We start from the raw sequence: 17,326 nt of genomic DNA, 5'->3' as shown, positions 1-17,326 counted from the left end.
TCCCGAGTGTCTACCACCCTATCCATATGCACTCATAACCTAGCGTGGGTATGGGTGTAGGGCTAGCCCTGCTGAAACTCCACATGGTGATGTGTCCATTCCGCTGGCATCGAAGCGTGCCAGTGCCAAAGATCTGCTTGATCCTCGAAGTAGTCGACGCCTCCTGTCCCTGTAAACATTGGATCAATGTCCCTCTGGTCATCTCCTTGAACAGCGCCGACAGTGGTCGCCATGGAACTGAGTCATTTGGTCCTGGAGAGTGGGACAAAGGATCCGTTGCCGATGATCGGTCCTGAGGGTCTTTCTCTTGACGTAGAATGGCCTCCAGCGTCGAACAGGGTTCAGGCACCAACGAGACATCGGGAACTTCTGCCCCTTGATGTTCTCTGGAAGGTCCCAGCATCGAAGGCTTATGTGCCTTTGTCAGCGTTGAGCCCGAAGGCTTCTCCGACATCGGCAAAGGGGCCTGCGTGGGGTTGGGGTTACCGAGCGCCGCTGCAGCCACCGGCGTCTGCAGCTTGGGGGGCGCAACCGTACCAGTCGCTGTATGCTTTTCTAACCTAACCAACATTTGGCTCTTAAACTCTTCCCATCCCTGCCGAGTGGTCGGCCCAGGCGATGTCTTACCTCTGTCCAACGAGGAGTTGGATTTGGGCCGATGACTGTGGCATCGCTTATTCTTATGCGGCGATGACGACGAGGAGTGACTCCTTGAGAGCGACTGTTTCTTGGCCTTTCATCAATGTTTCTTTTCAGGGCTAGGACCCTCAGTCTCGGCCTCGGAGGACCAAATGGGTGACCGCATGGGGGATTTTGATGGCGGTCGGCCTAACGCGAGTTTAGGTGGCTGCTCGCATACAGACTTCGGGTTCATTTTAGAGCATGACGTACACCCCTCAGTTTCGTGATCTGCACGAGACACCACAGACCTACATCTTGCGGGTCACTGATCAGCATTTTAGAGTGGCAGTTGGGGCATCTATTGTACCCTGAGGGCGGACAACTTGCGGTCGAGGAATTAGAAAAAATATATGACGAATTTCATTAGGAGCATCGAAGACTGTTATCGTGTTCCTCAGAGCAGCGTGTCGAGCGTGAGGAAAAAGAACAGAGGTACGGGGCGTAGTGATGTGGTGTATATATACAACGCCTGATGTCACATCAGGAGCCGAAGATCGGGCACCGAACAAGACGGATCGACGGCCGAGTCGTGGTCCACTAACGCCTCCTGTCAAATGTTTCTGAGCAGCAGAGCTGGAAGTGGATATCTATCAGACGAAGACTCTGCGGAAGAAAGGCAATCCATTGAACATGTTAGCTATAAGGCAGATGAGAGGGTAACTGAGGCGAGGAGGCAGGCTTTGTGATTTTGCTTTTGAACAAATCCGTGTGAACTGTTTCTTGGATGTGCGGGGAAGAGAATTCCATGTAAGTGGACCAAGAAGAGAGAAAGAGCAGAAGTGAGAGGAAGCACAGGGAGGGCGAGGGGCCACAAGGGTAGTTGAGGAAGAAAAGCAGAGAATACGAGAAAGCTTATAGAGTTGGATAGAGGAGGATAGATACAGTGGTGCCTTGCCGTGGATAGATTTGTGAGCCATGAGAAGAAATTAAAATCTGGCCCTGTTTTGCATCATCAGCCATACCGCCTGTTGATGGTACGATGAAGTAGGTGTGTAGTGAGGAAGTTCAAAGATTCCTGGTAGCGGAGTTAATGATCTTGTCAATAGGACAGAAAGCATAGTTGGGGAGACCAAAGAGGATGCTGGCACAGCAGTCCGGTTTAGAGAAGACAAGAGTGGTTAAGAGATGCTTGGCAGTGTTGAAAGGAAGGAGGGGCCTGATTTTCCTAATATTTAGGAAGTTGAGGCGAGTCACTATTGCAGTTTCGGAGATGAAAGTGGGGAAGGTGTGAGAAGGGTCATAGATGATGCTGGGGTTTCTCCCTGAAGAAGAGCAGGGGAGAGTGTCAGGTTGGAACTGAATAGACAGAGGAAGAGTTGAGAGCGAGCATTTGGCAGCAAAGAGGTTTTGGTAGAGTTTAACATCCGAGAGTTTGAAGCCATCCAATGTTTATTGGCAGAGAGACAGATGGACATTTTGATAGAGAGATCAGAGGAGAGTTTAGGAAAAGAGAAGATGATTTGGCCGTTGTCTGCGAAGAGTTGGTACGAAAACCGAAAGGAGGAAATTAGTGCCCCAAGAGCAGAGGTGTAGAGTGTAAAGAGGAGTGGACCCAAGACAGAGCCTTGTGGACCACCAACAGTTAGATGAATGAGTTGAGAGGTGTTGCTCCAGGAGACAGAAAATTGGAACCAGAAAGGATTGAATCCAGGCAAAGGCTTGATCGCAAATCCCAAGAAGAGAGTATTAAGGAGATCAGAGTGATTGACAGTGTCAAAGGCAGCGGACAGGTCAAGGAGTATTATGATAGAGGATAGGTTGGAGTGCTTAGCAGAGGCAATGAAGTTGGAGACATCCATGAGAGCAGTTTCCATGGAGTGACAGATTTGAAAACCTGCTTGTAGGGGCTCTTGAAGGTTGTGTATGTCTAAGAAATTGGTGAGGCTGTTGACCACAACACTTTCAAGCACTTTAGAGTAGTGCAGAAGGAGAAAAACAGGGCAAAAGTTAGCTGGTAGGTTTGGATCAGCCGCTTGCCTTTTTTGAAATGGGATGACCGTGACTGTTATGAAAATAGAGGGAAAGCGAGCTGATTCCAAGGACAGGTTGAAGAATTCAAAATCAAAACAAATGGAGAAAACACTCACCTCGAGTATTTGCAGGGATGCTCTCTGCTACCGGAACCAGCGTTCCCTCGCATCTGCAAGAGAAACTGATCGGTCAGTCCCAGATGGTGGCGCCTTTAAAGCCACAGTCCATCCCTGCAAAGGGGGGCTCGCTCCCTAACCAGATAAAGCTAATAGCAAGCTAATAATTAACAGCAGATGATTCTTATGCATGGCTAGTCGGCCTGTATAGGTGCAGTCCAGCCATTGTATCCCAACCCTTATGAAAGAGAAGCCAGAATTTGGAATCCCCCATCACATACAGGAATAATGTGGGAGTTTGGAGTGAATAGCAGGCTGTGAGAGCTAAGTTGAGAGTTCGAGGCAGGAGGATGGAGGAGTTTGGTGAACAGAGGGAGTAGTACCATCAAGAGGTTGGATGCTGTAGACACCCCCTCCCCCCAATCTTTTAATGTGCACCCATCTTACATTGCTTACTTGTATACCCTGTCATTTGGTCCGGGTACTGAGCTCATTAAAAGTATTAGCAACCAAAATCAGGCAGCTAGACTAACCTTTGGGCAAAAAGTGGCCAGATAAGGCCAGCTCTAAAGTCCTGTAGTAAGTCAGACATAGGAGACGGAAAAGAGGACCTATTTGAACAAGCTAGTTTATTAAACAACTTAAAGAAGTTACGGTAGGCCCTATTTCTATGATGAATTCCCTACGCTAGAAGACAACAAACAGGTGCTTATCAGCACGCCTTACAAAAATAAACTCTGTCCTCTGTCAAAACTGTGCTAATCTATTACTGCCCTACCACTATGAAACAAAGAAAGAAACAAACAAAGAAAGAAAGACTAAGCTTAAGCTTAGCATAAGCTTTACTCCCTCTTGAGAAAATGTGTGGTGGCTGGTTTGCGGACCCCTGCCCACAGTGTTGTCACAGTCTCTTCCAGCTCCTGACTTCGTAAACTGGTCCCAAAATCCAATTCAACAAAAATGAATCTGTCTCAGCTTTGGTTTATACAATGTCCTCATGAGGTCGTCTGACTCGTTTTGAACGTATCCCTTCTTTTGGGATGTATGTTCCTGAGCCGAGTAGGTCAATATATACAGCAATACAATGTTCCCTCTTTGGCGTTCCTGTGCTATTCAGAGTTGTAGTATGGAATAGACTGTGGCCCAGTTCTTTCCTGCTTGGTTTATCTCTTTTCTCTCCCCCTCATGGAGTGTCTGCTCTCCCAGCCCTGTTGGTCCATGAGCCTGCTGAGCTCTGTTTTATATGTCTCTTTCACCCCGTTCTATGGTATCTGCTTTCACAGTCCGTCGTGGCCTATGGGCTCGTTCAACCCTGTTTGGTGTGTTTCTTTCACCCCTTCGTAGGGTCTTCAGCTTCTCAGCCCCAGGTGACCTACGGGCTCATTAAGTCTTGTTTGGTGTGTTTCGTTCACCCCTGCGTGTAGGGTCTTTAGATTCTCAGCCCCAGGTGGACTACAGGCTCATTTGGCCCTATTTGGTTTCGGCCTCACTGCCTTCCAACCAGTCCCTGTCTGCAGCCGCATACCTTCTCTCCAGTGGCAGGACTCCGTACTGTAGTCGGTTCTCTGATCCCTTCAGATCTGCACCTTTTACTCCACTTTGATCTGCATGGTTGGCCTTTCAGTTTTCCTTCTCCCAGTTCTGGACTTCGTTGTATATACAGCAGTACTTCTAGTTTCTTTGCTCGCTTCCTGCTTCTGCAGCCCCTGCCTGGTTGGGGTCTCTGCCTTTGCCTGACCATACTCAATCATGCATCGCCTTTACCCAACTCCCCTCTCCCTTTCCAATCTTCTGTCTTTTCACTCCCCCTGTTGGCAATATGAAATGATGACTAAAGCAAAATATATAACTCCTGTGTTTGACCCAGTGGAAGGGTGGTGTTGGGCGGGAGTGGGTAATAGGACAAAAAATATATATGTGAGAGCCCTCATCCCACTTGCTTTCCTCAGGCCGCTATATCGTAGCTTTTATCCAGCTTCACTGTGATCTACCGTGTGCCCCTCTGACTGGATTTACCGCTGCAACATCAGCTAATCTGTGGTTTGTGATATAAGGTACATTGCGTCAATTCAAGAATGGTATATGAGATCATGAAATGTGTAGTTTTTAATGTGAGATGGACATAATAAATTATGTTGTACTTTTGTAATTGTAACATTTGATGGCATCAAAGTGAATGTTTTGTTTTTTAAAGAACTGAGCTTTGTTTAATTGTCCCTTTGAAATGTCCTTTCTTCTATGCTTCTGGCCTGGTTCATGGTAGGATTGCAGTGACTCCCTCACACATAAAGAGCCACTTTTACTATGGCTTCTGAAAGACCCGGCCCCTGTGGAATATCCAACACTGTCCCCAATACCACCAGCACTGTCCCCGAAATCTCCAGCACTGTCTCTGCTAGTTCCTAGAATCTCCAGCACTGTCCTTAAAACCTCCTGCAGTGTCCCTATAATCTCAAGTCCGATCTCAATACTGTCCCTAGAATCCCTAGCACTGTCCCTAGAACCTCCAGCACTGTCCCTGCTAGTTCCTAGAATCTCCAGCACTGTCTTTAGAATCTCCAGCAGTGTCCCTATAATCTCAAGCCCGATCTCAATACTGTCCCTAGAATCCCTAGCACTGTCCCTAGAACCTCCAGCACTGTCCCTGCTAGTTCCTAGAATCTCCAGCACTGTCTTTAGAATCTCCAGCAGTGTCCCTATAATCTCCAGCCCAATCTCAATACTGTCCCTAGAATATCTAGAACTGTCTCATCACTGTCCCTGAAATCTACAATACTGTTCCAGCACTGTCCCTAGAATCTCCAGTACTATCCCTAGTATTGCAAGCACTGTACCAGGACTGTCCGTAGAATCTCCAGCACTGTCCGTAGAATCTCCAGCGCTGTCCCTAGAATCTCCAGCACTGTCGAATCTCCATAACTTTCCAAGGACTGTCTCTAGAATCTCAAGCACTATCCCTAATATCGCTAGCACTGTCCCTAGCATCTCCAGCACTGTCCCAGGACTGTCCCTAGAATCTCCAGCACTGTCACTAGAATCTCACCACTGTCCCAGGGCCCTCCCTGGATTCTCCAGCACTGTCCCTGGATTCTCCAGCACTGTCCCTGGATTCTCCAGCACTGTCCCCTGAATCTCCAGCACTGTCCTTTCAATCTCCAGTGCTGGGACAGCACTGCCCTTAGACCCAGCACTGCCCCTAGAGTCACCAGCACCTTCACTGGAATCCCTTGAATCTCCAGCACTGGGACAGCTTGCCCCTAGAGCCTGCACTGCCCCAGGACTGTCTCTATAATCTCCAGCACTGTCCCTAAACCAGCCACTTTAGCTTTCTCGCCCTTCCTAGGTAGGCAGAAGGAAGGCCCTCTCAAGTCTTTTGCTTTGTGCCACAGTGTCCTGTTCACTGTGTAACCGCAGGACTGCAGGTCTGACGTTATTGCCAACCACTTTAGTTTGGTTTCCACCCAATATATCGGAGCACCGACAATCCTTAGGCACAGACGGCCATCTGCTGAGGTTTGACTGAAGCATTGCAGGAAGAAAATGATGAGAGTAAGAATGAGTATGAGTGAATCCTGAACAGTATGAGTGGAGTGTTTGATGTGTTTGACTGATGGTATTTGCACAGCACATGACACTTTTTCCGTAAAACTTTATAGGGCTAAACATTAGAAGCTCATAATACCCAACATTGTCTGTTAGATTGTTGCACTGTGTTGTTGATCGATTATCTAATAATGGTCTCTTATTAATTTGTGTTCTTTGGCAATTTGATTGCATTTTGACTTGTTTTTGGAATTAATAAAATTGTTCAAATTGTGCTTTGAATGCTTCATGAGTTTGATTGAGGCAGTATGCTCTCGTATGCCTTTGCTCTTTGAGTGGCATCTACTCTGACGCAATAGAGTGACTTGCCCCCTAACATTGTTTTGTTTGTTACTAAAGGTTTTTGAACCTATTTGAGTGTCTGTTAGGTGTGTGCTTTGCCTCCCTTGTACCTCTCCTTGTTTTGATGGCATGGCATGTCTTGTCCTTGGTTTATCGTGTTTCTGTTTTGTTAAGCAGAGTATGAGGTTTGGTCCTGGGTGGGCAACCTGTGAGTGACCATCTGGGAAGGCGTCCATGGATTTTTCGGGCTCTATTGGGCAGGTCTGGCTAGTCTGGATGCGGTGGCTCTATCCCCCTCATACACGTGGACAGTACGCAATGCATAGAAAAGCCTTTTGCAATTCTATTGATTCTGGCCAATTTGGGTTAGCCTGGATGATTTTGGTAAATGTTACATTTATTTTTGGTATTGTTGTAAATATAACCAAAGGACATCGTAAATCACAACATTTAAAGGTTAACTATTAAAGAAAAGTGTACAAATAAGGTATTGGGTGTGTTGTGCCTTCCTTCCTAGCAGTTCTTTAATATGTATTGCCTCCGTTTGCATAAATAACGTTTTCATTTTCTCCCAATACTCCGATGTATCATAAGTTGAGATTGTTTTAAGGAATGCACACACCTCTCATGCATACAGGGGTCTCCTCTAGTATCCTGTGTTTGGTGCTTGCATAACATCGGTGCAGAGCCAGCACAGTTGAATGTGGTCTGAAGACTCCTAGTTTTTTTCCCAGCTCTGTGCTGACATGCACTGGAGAAGATCATTTGTCCTCCGCAAAGGCCTTCTCATTTCCAAAGCTATCCTGTTTTTTGCATGTACTTTTACATGCTGTGTGTCCATGGATATGTAAGGGCCACACAATGTGAAAGGCTGCTTAACTGGGCCCTGTTCAGTGGGGGAGGGGGTCAGATCTCCCTGGCGTTTGATGCCAATAAAGTGGGGTAATTTGTGGACATTTTAGCTAAGGGGTGGCATGTCTAACCCTTTGCTGAATGTTCCCTTGCTCTTTGACTGTTTGGGCGGTATTGTTCCAGATTTTGGCACCTCAGAGTTCTGTCTTTGTGCTTCATCCACCTAACTTGGCCAGACGTCATGTTTCCGGTGGGTCTGTATTTAGGTGCCATTGATTGAAAGTATTTAGGATCTTTTGCCCTGAAGGCCTTGAACTCTGCTGTGTTATATATCTGGAGACAATGGAGGGATTGTGAGGCTGGTGTTACTGGGTGGTGTTGCGTTAGGTTGAAGCAGTAGCCTTGTGAGCTACTCCTTCGGTAGTCCTACATGCAAGGGCTTGGAGTGGTCAGTCCAAGCGATGTAGAAACAGGGCTTCAAAGAACTCTTTGCAGGGGCTCGACTGAAGTCGTGGGAGGATACTTCTGAGCAAGTTTGGGCTGATTGATTGACTTTTGCGATGAGGGACTGGGTGGAAATGGAGAGAAGTCCTGGATTTTTCACCTTATTCCCTGGCACTGGTGGTTACACGGTGGACTTGGGCGACGACACTGGCTTTGGGTGGTTTTGCTGCCTCCTCCTAATGAAGAACACACCTGTTTTAGCTCCATTGTAAGTTTTAAGCTCTCTGCATTGGTATGAAACTCTCCACTAGGATTGGCACACTTTCCAAGGTTCCAGACCGTGTCTGCCGCCGCTGTATGTTATTGGAGTCCTGTATGTGCAGTTCTGTTACGATGCATTAAAGAGAGGTCTGAGTGCTGCGGTCTGGTACTTTGTGCTCTTCAGGCATTGCATTAATACAAAACATCTGCCTATTGTTAACATAGCATATCAGAGGACTGACTAGCACATGCATCACTGATACTATTGGGATCTTTCTGATTGACTCACCTGATATCTCCCCTCCCATAGGACACCGATGACTACAGGTACCTGGACCCTAAAATGTTGCGGGGCAGCGACAGGTGAGTGAGTGAGTGAGTGAGTGTGTGTTTCTGCATGTCATGCATTGCAACAGCTGATACAGATATTGAACAGATACTTAAGCATTCAAATTGTTATGCAACTGTCAAATAAGATCAGCTCTCAGTTCAGAAGCTCCTTAGCTGCCAAGCAAGTGCAATGCTAAATGGGAATGGGTGTCCACTATGCAGGCTTCAGCTTGTTCCCATCTAGCCCTCCCACCAAAATAACAAACAACTATTCAGATCTGCTTAATGCCTGCTCTGGGGTTCCCCTCCTTCACCGATCTAGTTGCCATAGAGTGATTCTATCTCCTTACATATGGTTTAGGGAGAGGGTTGGTGGTAGCTATACTTTAGTTTTGGCTTCTCCAGTGGTGCAAGCCATTTTACTGCATTGGTAGCCGATTGTACCTTTTTAGTAGCCTTTGGGGTAGCAATGTTTTTTTTTTAATCCTGCTTGCTGCCATTTTGTAGAATAGGACTTTTGCTCAGGGGAACTATGAGGTGACCTTAAAATGGTTCTCTGATCATATGGCCTCTTGGTAAGCCCACAATGGGAGCCTCCGTAATGGTCCTAATGGTTTAGTCTGGTATAAGTCCCTGGGTCTCTCTCTCACTTCCTATGGGAGTGACTAAGGCTAAGTGGCAGTCCTTCTGACCAACCAAAATGGCTAGTTATATTACCATTTGCCCAAGCCCCCTTTACTGACTGGTGGGCTGGCCTTTGGCCAGACCCATTGTGCAGTGATGTTTAGGCTCTGCCTGCCCCTCTGCTTCGCTTTCTTTATGCTTTGTTCCTAGAGTTTAGAGGTGGCAGGTCTAGCGACCTGCTAAATGAGCATTCCCACACTTCGTGATGCTTTTGTTTGTTAAAATCCTCACTTGGCAAGATTTTCTGAGTGCAGTGGCTTGGGTATATCTAGTTTTGAGGTTTCTGCTCCTGGAGATACAGCCCGGACCTCCAAAGCTCTCCTGCATTCTCCCCACATCTGCTGGTTCGAGTCCTCCTCATTAGAACAGTTTCCTGGGCCATTTGCTGCTGCATCCTGACGTTTTCTGCCAGGGTTTTCCGCTTGGCTGTGGGCAGCTGCTGGTGTCCAGAAGGGTGATAAAACTTCACCACCCCATATCTTCAGTTTAGGACATCAAAGAGTGCCTGCTGCCCTTGTCCTCATCCTGGAATCGTTTGCTGTTGTGCTGCCATCATCTGTTGTCCACCAGGCTGTTGGAAGCGCTACTTGCGGGATCCCTCTACCTTCCCCGAGTCCTCCTCACCTAAATCTCTGATGCATGCTTGAAATCGACACTGTGGGGAGACCCTTGGTTTCTTTCCTGGGCCCTTGTTGGCTCAGGGTGCAAGTCCCTGGGCAATGGACCCTGTAATCCACAGCTGGAAAGGAAGACTGTACTTACCAGCTTGTTTTTTCATGCTGCTTGAGCTATTTTAATTGAAACCACTGATGTGAGTACTTACCTCTGGTCCGGGCTCGAGATTCTTTGGAGGAGAGTCTCTACCGCATTTCCCATGGACCTCTATTGGGAATCCTTCTGGTCTGTTGCAGCTTCCTCTGGGGCTTCTTTGTCATCCATTGATCTTTGAATCTCTCCTTTGGGGTCGCTCCTAGCCTTCCCTGGGGTTGTTTGCTGCGGAAATCCTCCACACCTGTGGGGTAGAATGGACTTACCTCCATTAAGTGAATGACCCCCAGATCTAGGACCTTCCACATATAGCAGGAGTGGGCTGCATCTTTAGGAGACTCTACTGAAATGTGCAGGCCCATAGGGGACCTTACCTGCTGCCTCTAGGGGACTTTACTTTATGCCCGTAGGTGACTTTACCTGCTGCCCGTAGGGGACTTTACCTGCTGCCCGTAGGGGACTTTACCAGCTGGCCATAGGGGACTTTACCTGCTGCCCATAGGGGACCTTACCTGATTGTTAGGTTGTATGGCCCCCTTGCCCGCCCCCGTGTTAATTTATGTTGGATGCCTACCTGTGGTAGTGGACCCACATATAGGCAGTGCGGTAAGGAAAGTTATTTTCTTTGTTGAAATGTACAGTTTCTTTAGGTTATACTGGGTATCTTTTTAATACTGTGTGAATTATAGCTTAAGTACTTATTTGACCTGATCGTTTCTATGTCTGATTTAATCGAGTACATCGTTTCTCAGTATAATAGTCTAGTGTATTTTCTAGCGATATGTGTGTGGAGTAATTGTACCTTTGTGTCAAACTGCTACCGCTAGCTGAGGGTTGAGTGTTGTTTCTCTGTCTGTTACTTGCCTTAAGAGAGGTGTGGATTCCCTTTCTTGCCAGGTGCGTCAGCGCCTCTCTCCCCATTAAGGTCTGTGTTTATAGTCCCCTCAACAGAGAGTGGTACAAAAACTGCCTTAACACAAGACCACACAGATCGCTTGTGCTCCCCATGTCACCAGAGAAACTCACAGTGAAGCACTGATTTAAGTGCCTTGCCCCTTCACGTCGGGGAATGTCAAAGTGAAGATTCTGCAGCATCCTGGTATCCCGGAGTGATGGGTGTTAAGAGTCTCTGCTTCCTGCACCGTCATAATGTGCAGAAGGGCCCTGTAATCCTGAATCCTCATTAAAAGCGCAAACATGCCTTATTCTTTCTTTGCATGGTGGCTGCTTTCACGTCAAGAATGTAAGTGGGTGCAGACGCCTACTCATTTACCAACAAATGCGTTAACACAACAATTGAGTAGACTAGGCGTACATATAATTTACACCTGAGACCAACTTCAGTACATGAATTGCAATCTACATATGTCACAATCAATTCATGAACATTAAAAAGAAATGTCTATCAGTGTTTTATTAATCAATGTAAACATTTTCTCCTAATGCTTTATGAATTTGTATTAAAATCTTAATTTGTGCAATGGCAGATATGCTGAAGTCGGTAGTTGCTGGACAGAGGATTGACCAATGTTTCACAGTTTCTAATGACTCTGCCTTACCTCAGAGCCGGGACCTCCTGTCCTACATACCGATACCCATGATCAGGCCTGGCCTGTGCAAGGTCCCCAGCACGATGAAACGAAAGCGCCTACAAGTGGGACAATATTTCAGATTTGAAAATCTAGTTAAATATAACGGTACACTATTAAAGATCTATGAATCAAAGCAAACAGTACAATTGGGTCTCACATTCTGCTCGTGATCTTTACACCATTCTGATGGGTTTTCCACAAGGCATGTATTATTAGAATCTATGTCACCAAGGAGTAAATTGCAACCCTGTACGAATGTATTAGTCAATGAAAGATTGAGCTCTACGAGTAGTGAGGCAGGAGGAGGATCTAATAGCTTGCGGTATAGTCTCATTGTAGCTATGTTTGAGATCCACGAATAGTGAGGCAGGAGGAGGATCTAATAGCTTGCGGTATAGTCTCATTGTAGCTATGTTTGAGATCCACGAATAGTGAGGCAGGAGGAGGATCTAATAGCTTGCGGTATAGTCTCATTGTAGCTATGTTTGAGATCCACGAATAGTGAGGCAGGAGGAGGATCTAATAGCTTGCGGTATAGTCTCATTGTAGCTATGTTTGAGATCCATGAATAGTGAGGCAGGAGGAGGATCTAACAGCTCACGGTATAGTCTCATTGTAGCTATGTTTGAGAGCTACGAATAGTGAGGCAGGTGGAGGATCTAACAACTCACAGTATAGTCTCAATGTAGCTATGTTTCAGATCTGCGAATAGTGAGGCAGGTGGAGGATATAATAGCTTGCAGTATAGTCTCAATGTATGGTCTCAATGGATAGTCTCAAGGAAGGGCCTGCTTTCTGCTTTTCAAAAGAGAAGATAACAACAAACAAAAGTGTTTTTTCTCCTTATTCCAAATGGGAGTGTTGACCCCGTGGATTGAAAGGACTGGACTCATGACGGGAATTGGTGTTGGTCAAATTTTAGAATAACCTTTTTGTTAGAGGGTGATTGGCTTTTGCTCTGAAGACCAGGCCTAGATGGTTCTGGGGTGAGCGCAGGAGGACTTCTATTTCCCACGTGTTTTGGGGTGCTACCTCTTTGTCAACGATGGTTTTCGAAAGTACCCTCAAGATCTCTGTTTTCGCCAATGATGCTCCCGAAGACCTGTGTAAGGGTTTCAGTTCCTTTTTTGGAGTTTTAGAAGATAACCCCTCAAATAACGTTTTGGGGAGTTGGGGATGGAATTTTAAAGACAGATATAATTCACAACTTTTGAGGTGAGTGTTATCTCTCTGTAAGCTAACCGTTCTTTATCCTTGTTTGCTTAGTTCACAATTCTTTATACTAGTTTCTTGTCTGTTATCCAAGGCTATCTTGTCTTTCCACCAGCTCCCTCCCGTAACCTGCTCTAGGAGTCGGGACGCTTCACTGGTTCTGCCTGGGATCCTGTGACGATATATTTCTCTCTCATTGGGCGCTTGATTCCTGGGCCCTGTACTGCTTGCTTTTCTGATGTTGGTAATGTACTTGACTGTGCCTTCTGTACGGGTCACTCAGCCACCACCACCATGGATGCTTCTGGAGTCCGCCTATGCAACTTTGCAAAATACTGGAGTTAGCGGTCACTGCACAGTTGTCGGACTGCATGGTCCACCCACTACAGGTCACGTCACCACAACCCGATCTTCGTCCTTCCATTGGGCCGATTGGTAAGGCGCTTTCCAGGTGGCTCGCCGTTTGTTTTGCCTGGGTGTTATGCCGATTCTTTTTTCTCTCTCTTCTGCCACCAGGTTTTGCTTCTATACCGTTTGGCGTTCTGCCTCCATGCAGGACGCCCCCTCTAGTTTCTGCTTTTGCTTCCACTACTGCAAGCACCTAGTCGGCCTGCAATGCATTCTTGTGCGTTCTCCTGAACCACACCCCCACATCTCTCCCTCGAGACTCTTGAATCTTGTTTCTGCGCCTACCTCCACCTTGACCTCAATCTCGCTTTCCAACTCATTTCCTCTCAGTCTCTCTGTCTGTCTTTCATTCGCCACTGTTTGTTTCTGGCGTCTTGCTACAGTAGGGTCCGTCCTGGCGTAACACTAGTTCCATTGACAACAGCTAGTCGAGCATTTTTCCTGCTTGATTGTAGCGTTCTCAGGCTTTTCCGTTGGCACTGTACTTATCACGTTAAGATTGTCTGACCCAGTACTACAAAAATACATGGTATCCGATATAAGTCTAGGAAAAAGAGGTTTGGGGAATGTCGCTACCTTATGGGGTCGGGAGTAAAAGGGGCTGTGTCCCTGACTCGCATCCTTGTCCCCAAGAGGGGAGTTCCTCTACATGAGTTCATCCCGCATATTACCACCCCTATGGGGAATATTGGTTAGCGGCTGCACCTCCCTTGCCTCATAGAAAGGGTCTCCCCTCTGTGGAAAAGTGACGCTGTCTGAAGGATCGTCACAATACCTCTGCAGAACCATTAGCAGTCAACTGGCATCCTGCACATTCTCCCCGGATGACATCCTTTCCCCATTCATTGCACCCTCTTGAGTACTTTAAACAGAAGACTCCACCAGTCCAACCAATCTGTAGCCGGTATCTAACTTTTCTCAGTCTGAAACTTTCTCCTTTCATACAACCCATAAACCTACTTGAGCATAGGTAGACTCTTACCTCACAATTGCTGTCAGCTGCCTAAGTAGCATCTTTTTAAATGCCTTTAGGCAAGGGATAGAACAAACAGAGAGCGTTTTGAAGGAGATTCCATGGAGAAGAGGTTAAAAAGGCCATAGGGCCGAGAGACACAGGAGTGAAGTTAAGATGGTGGCAATTGAGCTAAGAAACTGAAAGTGAAGACAACAATTAACTGCATTCTGGCATTTGTGGTTCTAACACCCAAAAAGCCAAGCTGGCAAGGCCAAGAGCACCAAAGACGAATTGAAACCAGGGAGTTTTGTTCAAACACTCCAATCACCAAGCATAGTGACTCCTGTGAGTTGTGATTCCAAACACTCCAAAAGCCTAGCTCACGAGTGCTGAGAAATCCTAGTGAACTGAAATGAACTTGCACATTGTAACATTTTTACTACTCCAGTAGCCCAGCGCAGTAACGGGTGATAGGTAATGATGAGCGGTAGGGAGTAAAAGCGACACATGGAGAGAAAGAAAGAGCAAGAACCTGAAGATACTTCCGGGTGCGGGATTTAAGTCCTGGCCAGCTCATTGGCTGGCAGAAAAAAGGAACAAAATGAGGTGCATAAGTGGCAGTATTCTTTCGTTTTTTTGTTTAAACTTCTGTTTTATTGAATCCAGGGTTCACAGCCTGAGAACACACAATATTCGAAGCATGTGAACCTATGAACGAGACAATGCTTTCGGTGCACTATAAAGCATTCACTGGGTGTCCCTAAAGACACCTGTTTGGTCCATGAATACAAAGAGAAATAGTTCAGGCTGTAGTTTAATTGGAAAGGGCAAGAACATAGACCCACTACACTGGCATATCGATGGTCACAGGACAAGGGACGGATAGTCCATACACTGGCATATCCATGGTAACATGACCAGGGTAGGATAGTCCATACACTGGCATATTGATGATAACATGACCAGGGAAGGATAGTCCATACACTGGCATATTGATGGTAACATGACAAGGGTAGGATAGTGTATACACTGGCATATCGATGGTAACATGACCAGGGAAAGGATAGTCCATACACTGGCATATCGATGGTAACATGACCAGGGAAAGGATAGTCCATACACTGGCATACCAATGGTAACATGACCAGGGAAGGATAGTCCATACACTGGCATACCAATGGTAACATGACGAGGGAAGGATAGTCCATACACTGGCATATCCATGGTAACATGACCAGGGAAGGATAGTCCATACACTGGCATACCGATGGTAAGATGACCAGGGAAAGGATAGTCCATACACTGGCATATCGATGGTGAGAGGTCCAGGGAAGAATAGTCCATACACTGGCATATTGATGGTAACATGACCAGGGTAGGATAGTCCATACACTGTCAAATTGATGGTAACATGATCAGGGAAGTGGCATATCGATGGTGACAGGACCAGGGAAGGATAGTCCATACACTGGCATATTGGTGGTAACATAACCAAAGTAGGATAGTCCATACACTGGCATATCAATGGTGACAGGACCAGGGAGGTGGCATATCGATTGTGACAGGACCAGGGAAGGATAGTCCATACACTGGAATATTGAGAACATGACCAGGGTAGGATAATCCATACACTGGCATAACAATGGTAACATGGCCAGGGAAGGATAGTCCATGCACTGGCATATCAATGGTAACATCACCAGGGAAAGCTATTCCATACATTGGCATATCAATGGTATCATGACCAGGGAAGGATAGTCCATACATTGGCATATCAATGGTATCATGACCAGGGAAGGATAGTCCATACATTGGCATATCAATGGTAACATGACCAGGGAAGGATAGTCCATACAATGGCATATAAACGGTTACATGACCAGGGAAGGATATTCCATACACTGACATATAAATGGTAACGTGGCCAGAAACGGGCAGTCCATACACTGGCATATCGATGGTAACATGGCCAGGAAAGGCTAGTCCATACACTGGCATATCGATGGTAACATGACCAGAGAAGGGCAGTCCATAATTATTTACAGACTCTATTTTGACTGTGTCCCGTGTTTGCATTGTTGACGTGTTTGTGTTTCTATTGCAGTTCTGTCCCAAGAAACAAGAACCCATTCCAAGAGGTACGTGTGGCGTGGCACATTGAACACTTGAAGTGTTTTTTTCTTTATCTGCGTGGGGGCATAGGGGGTGGCACTATGGTAAATAGAATTTCCTGAAAGGGATTTCTTCACTTGTGGCAATGACCAATTTATTTCATGTTTCCTTGATATCAGAACATTATGCACGTCCTTTGCTTCCTCACTCGTCCTAATCTGTGTATCACCAGCTGCATACTGTACCTTATGCCCTGGTGTTATGTTTAAGGGCTCGCATCTCCCTCAGTCCCACTGCTCCCTTCTCTGGTTAGAATGGATATACTTCTTCCAAATTCCTTTTGAAGATGTGGGCTTCATTCCCTGTTCATCCCTCCTCAAGTCTTAACTTTCTTCTCTTCCACTCCTTAATGTCCTGCTCCTCAATATGCTGCTTCACCTTCACCCGTCCTATATCGCTAACCCTCCCCTCTAGGTGCCAACTCTCTCTCCTCATCAAGTCTCATCGTTTTCACTCCTTCACTTTCTCAACTTTTGGTCTTAACCTTCACCCCTCCTCTTCAGTCCAGCTCCTCCACCTCTGCTCTATTTCTAGACCTTTGGTCCTCTCCTCTCCACCCGCCATGCACTGTCCTTTTCCTCACACTGCAAACTCATAAATCACCACCCCCTTGTCTTTTTCACCCCTTTTAATACTGATGAAGGGCTGCCTCTCTAATGACTAACTGCTTTAAGGGTTCATGGGTGTGTGAATGTGCCAAGAGAGTGTTGTGATTGACTTGCATAGTATGGAATCTAAACTCTTCCATCTGATATTGTCATCATACAAAAGATGAGAGGTAGGCGGAGAGAGAGCATAAGGGGAAAAGGATTAAGGAAAAGGCAGACATTTTTGCCCAGATGGAACCTGGGCAAAAGAGCAGGAAGGCTCCATTGGATCCGGTAAAACGTATTGTGAGGTGGCAGCTACCATTCCAAGATGGCCCCCATAATGGACTTAGTGTTAAAAACATAGACAAGGGACTAGCTGCTGGGATTGGACTGAACTAAATAGAA

General features: G+C 46.4%; 1 protein-coding gene across 2 annotated transcripts in view; it reads left to right on the top strand.

Annotated features, from left to right (window-relative positions):
• SCFD1 (sec1 family domain containing 1) overlaps nt 1–17,326 on the top strand; it is a 1,005,810-nt gene that overhangs the window by 854,373 nt on the left and 134,111 nt on the right. For both annotated transcript variants that reach the window (XM_069638499.1, XM_069638500.1), the window contains exons 21-22: nt 8,521–8,573; nt 16,264–16,297. In XM_069638499.1, coding sequence (XP_069494600.1) covers nt 8,521–8,573; nt 16,264–16,297 — 87 coding nt within the window. The remainder of the gene's footprint in view (nt 1–8,520; nt 8,574–16,263; nt 16,298–17,326) is intronic.

The sequence above is a fragment of the Ambystoma mexicanum genome, chromosome 14 (assembly GCF_040938575.1).
Source record: "Ambystoma mexicanum isolate Mex_15411 chromosome 14, UKY_AmexF1_1, whole genome shotgun sequence".
Taxonomy (NCBI): Eukaryota; Metazoa; Chordata; class Amphibia; order Caudata; family Ambystomatidae; genus Ambystoma; species Ambystoma mexicanum.
Note: the sequence above shows the minus strand (reverse complement) of the source record. Positions and strands in the feature narration are given on the sequence as shown.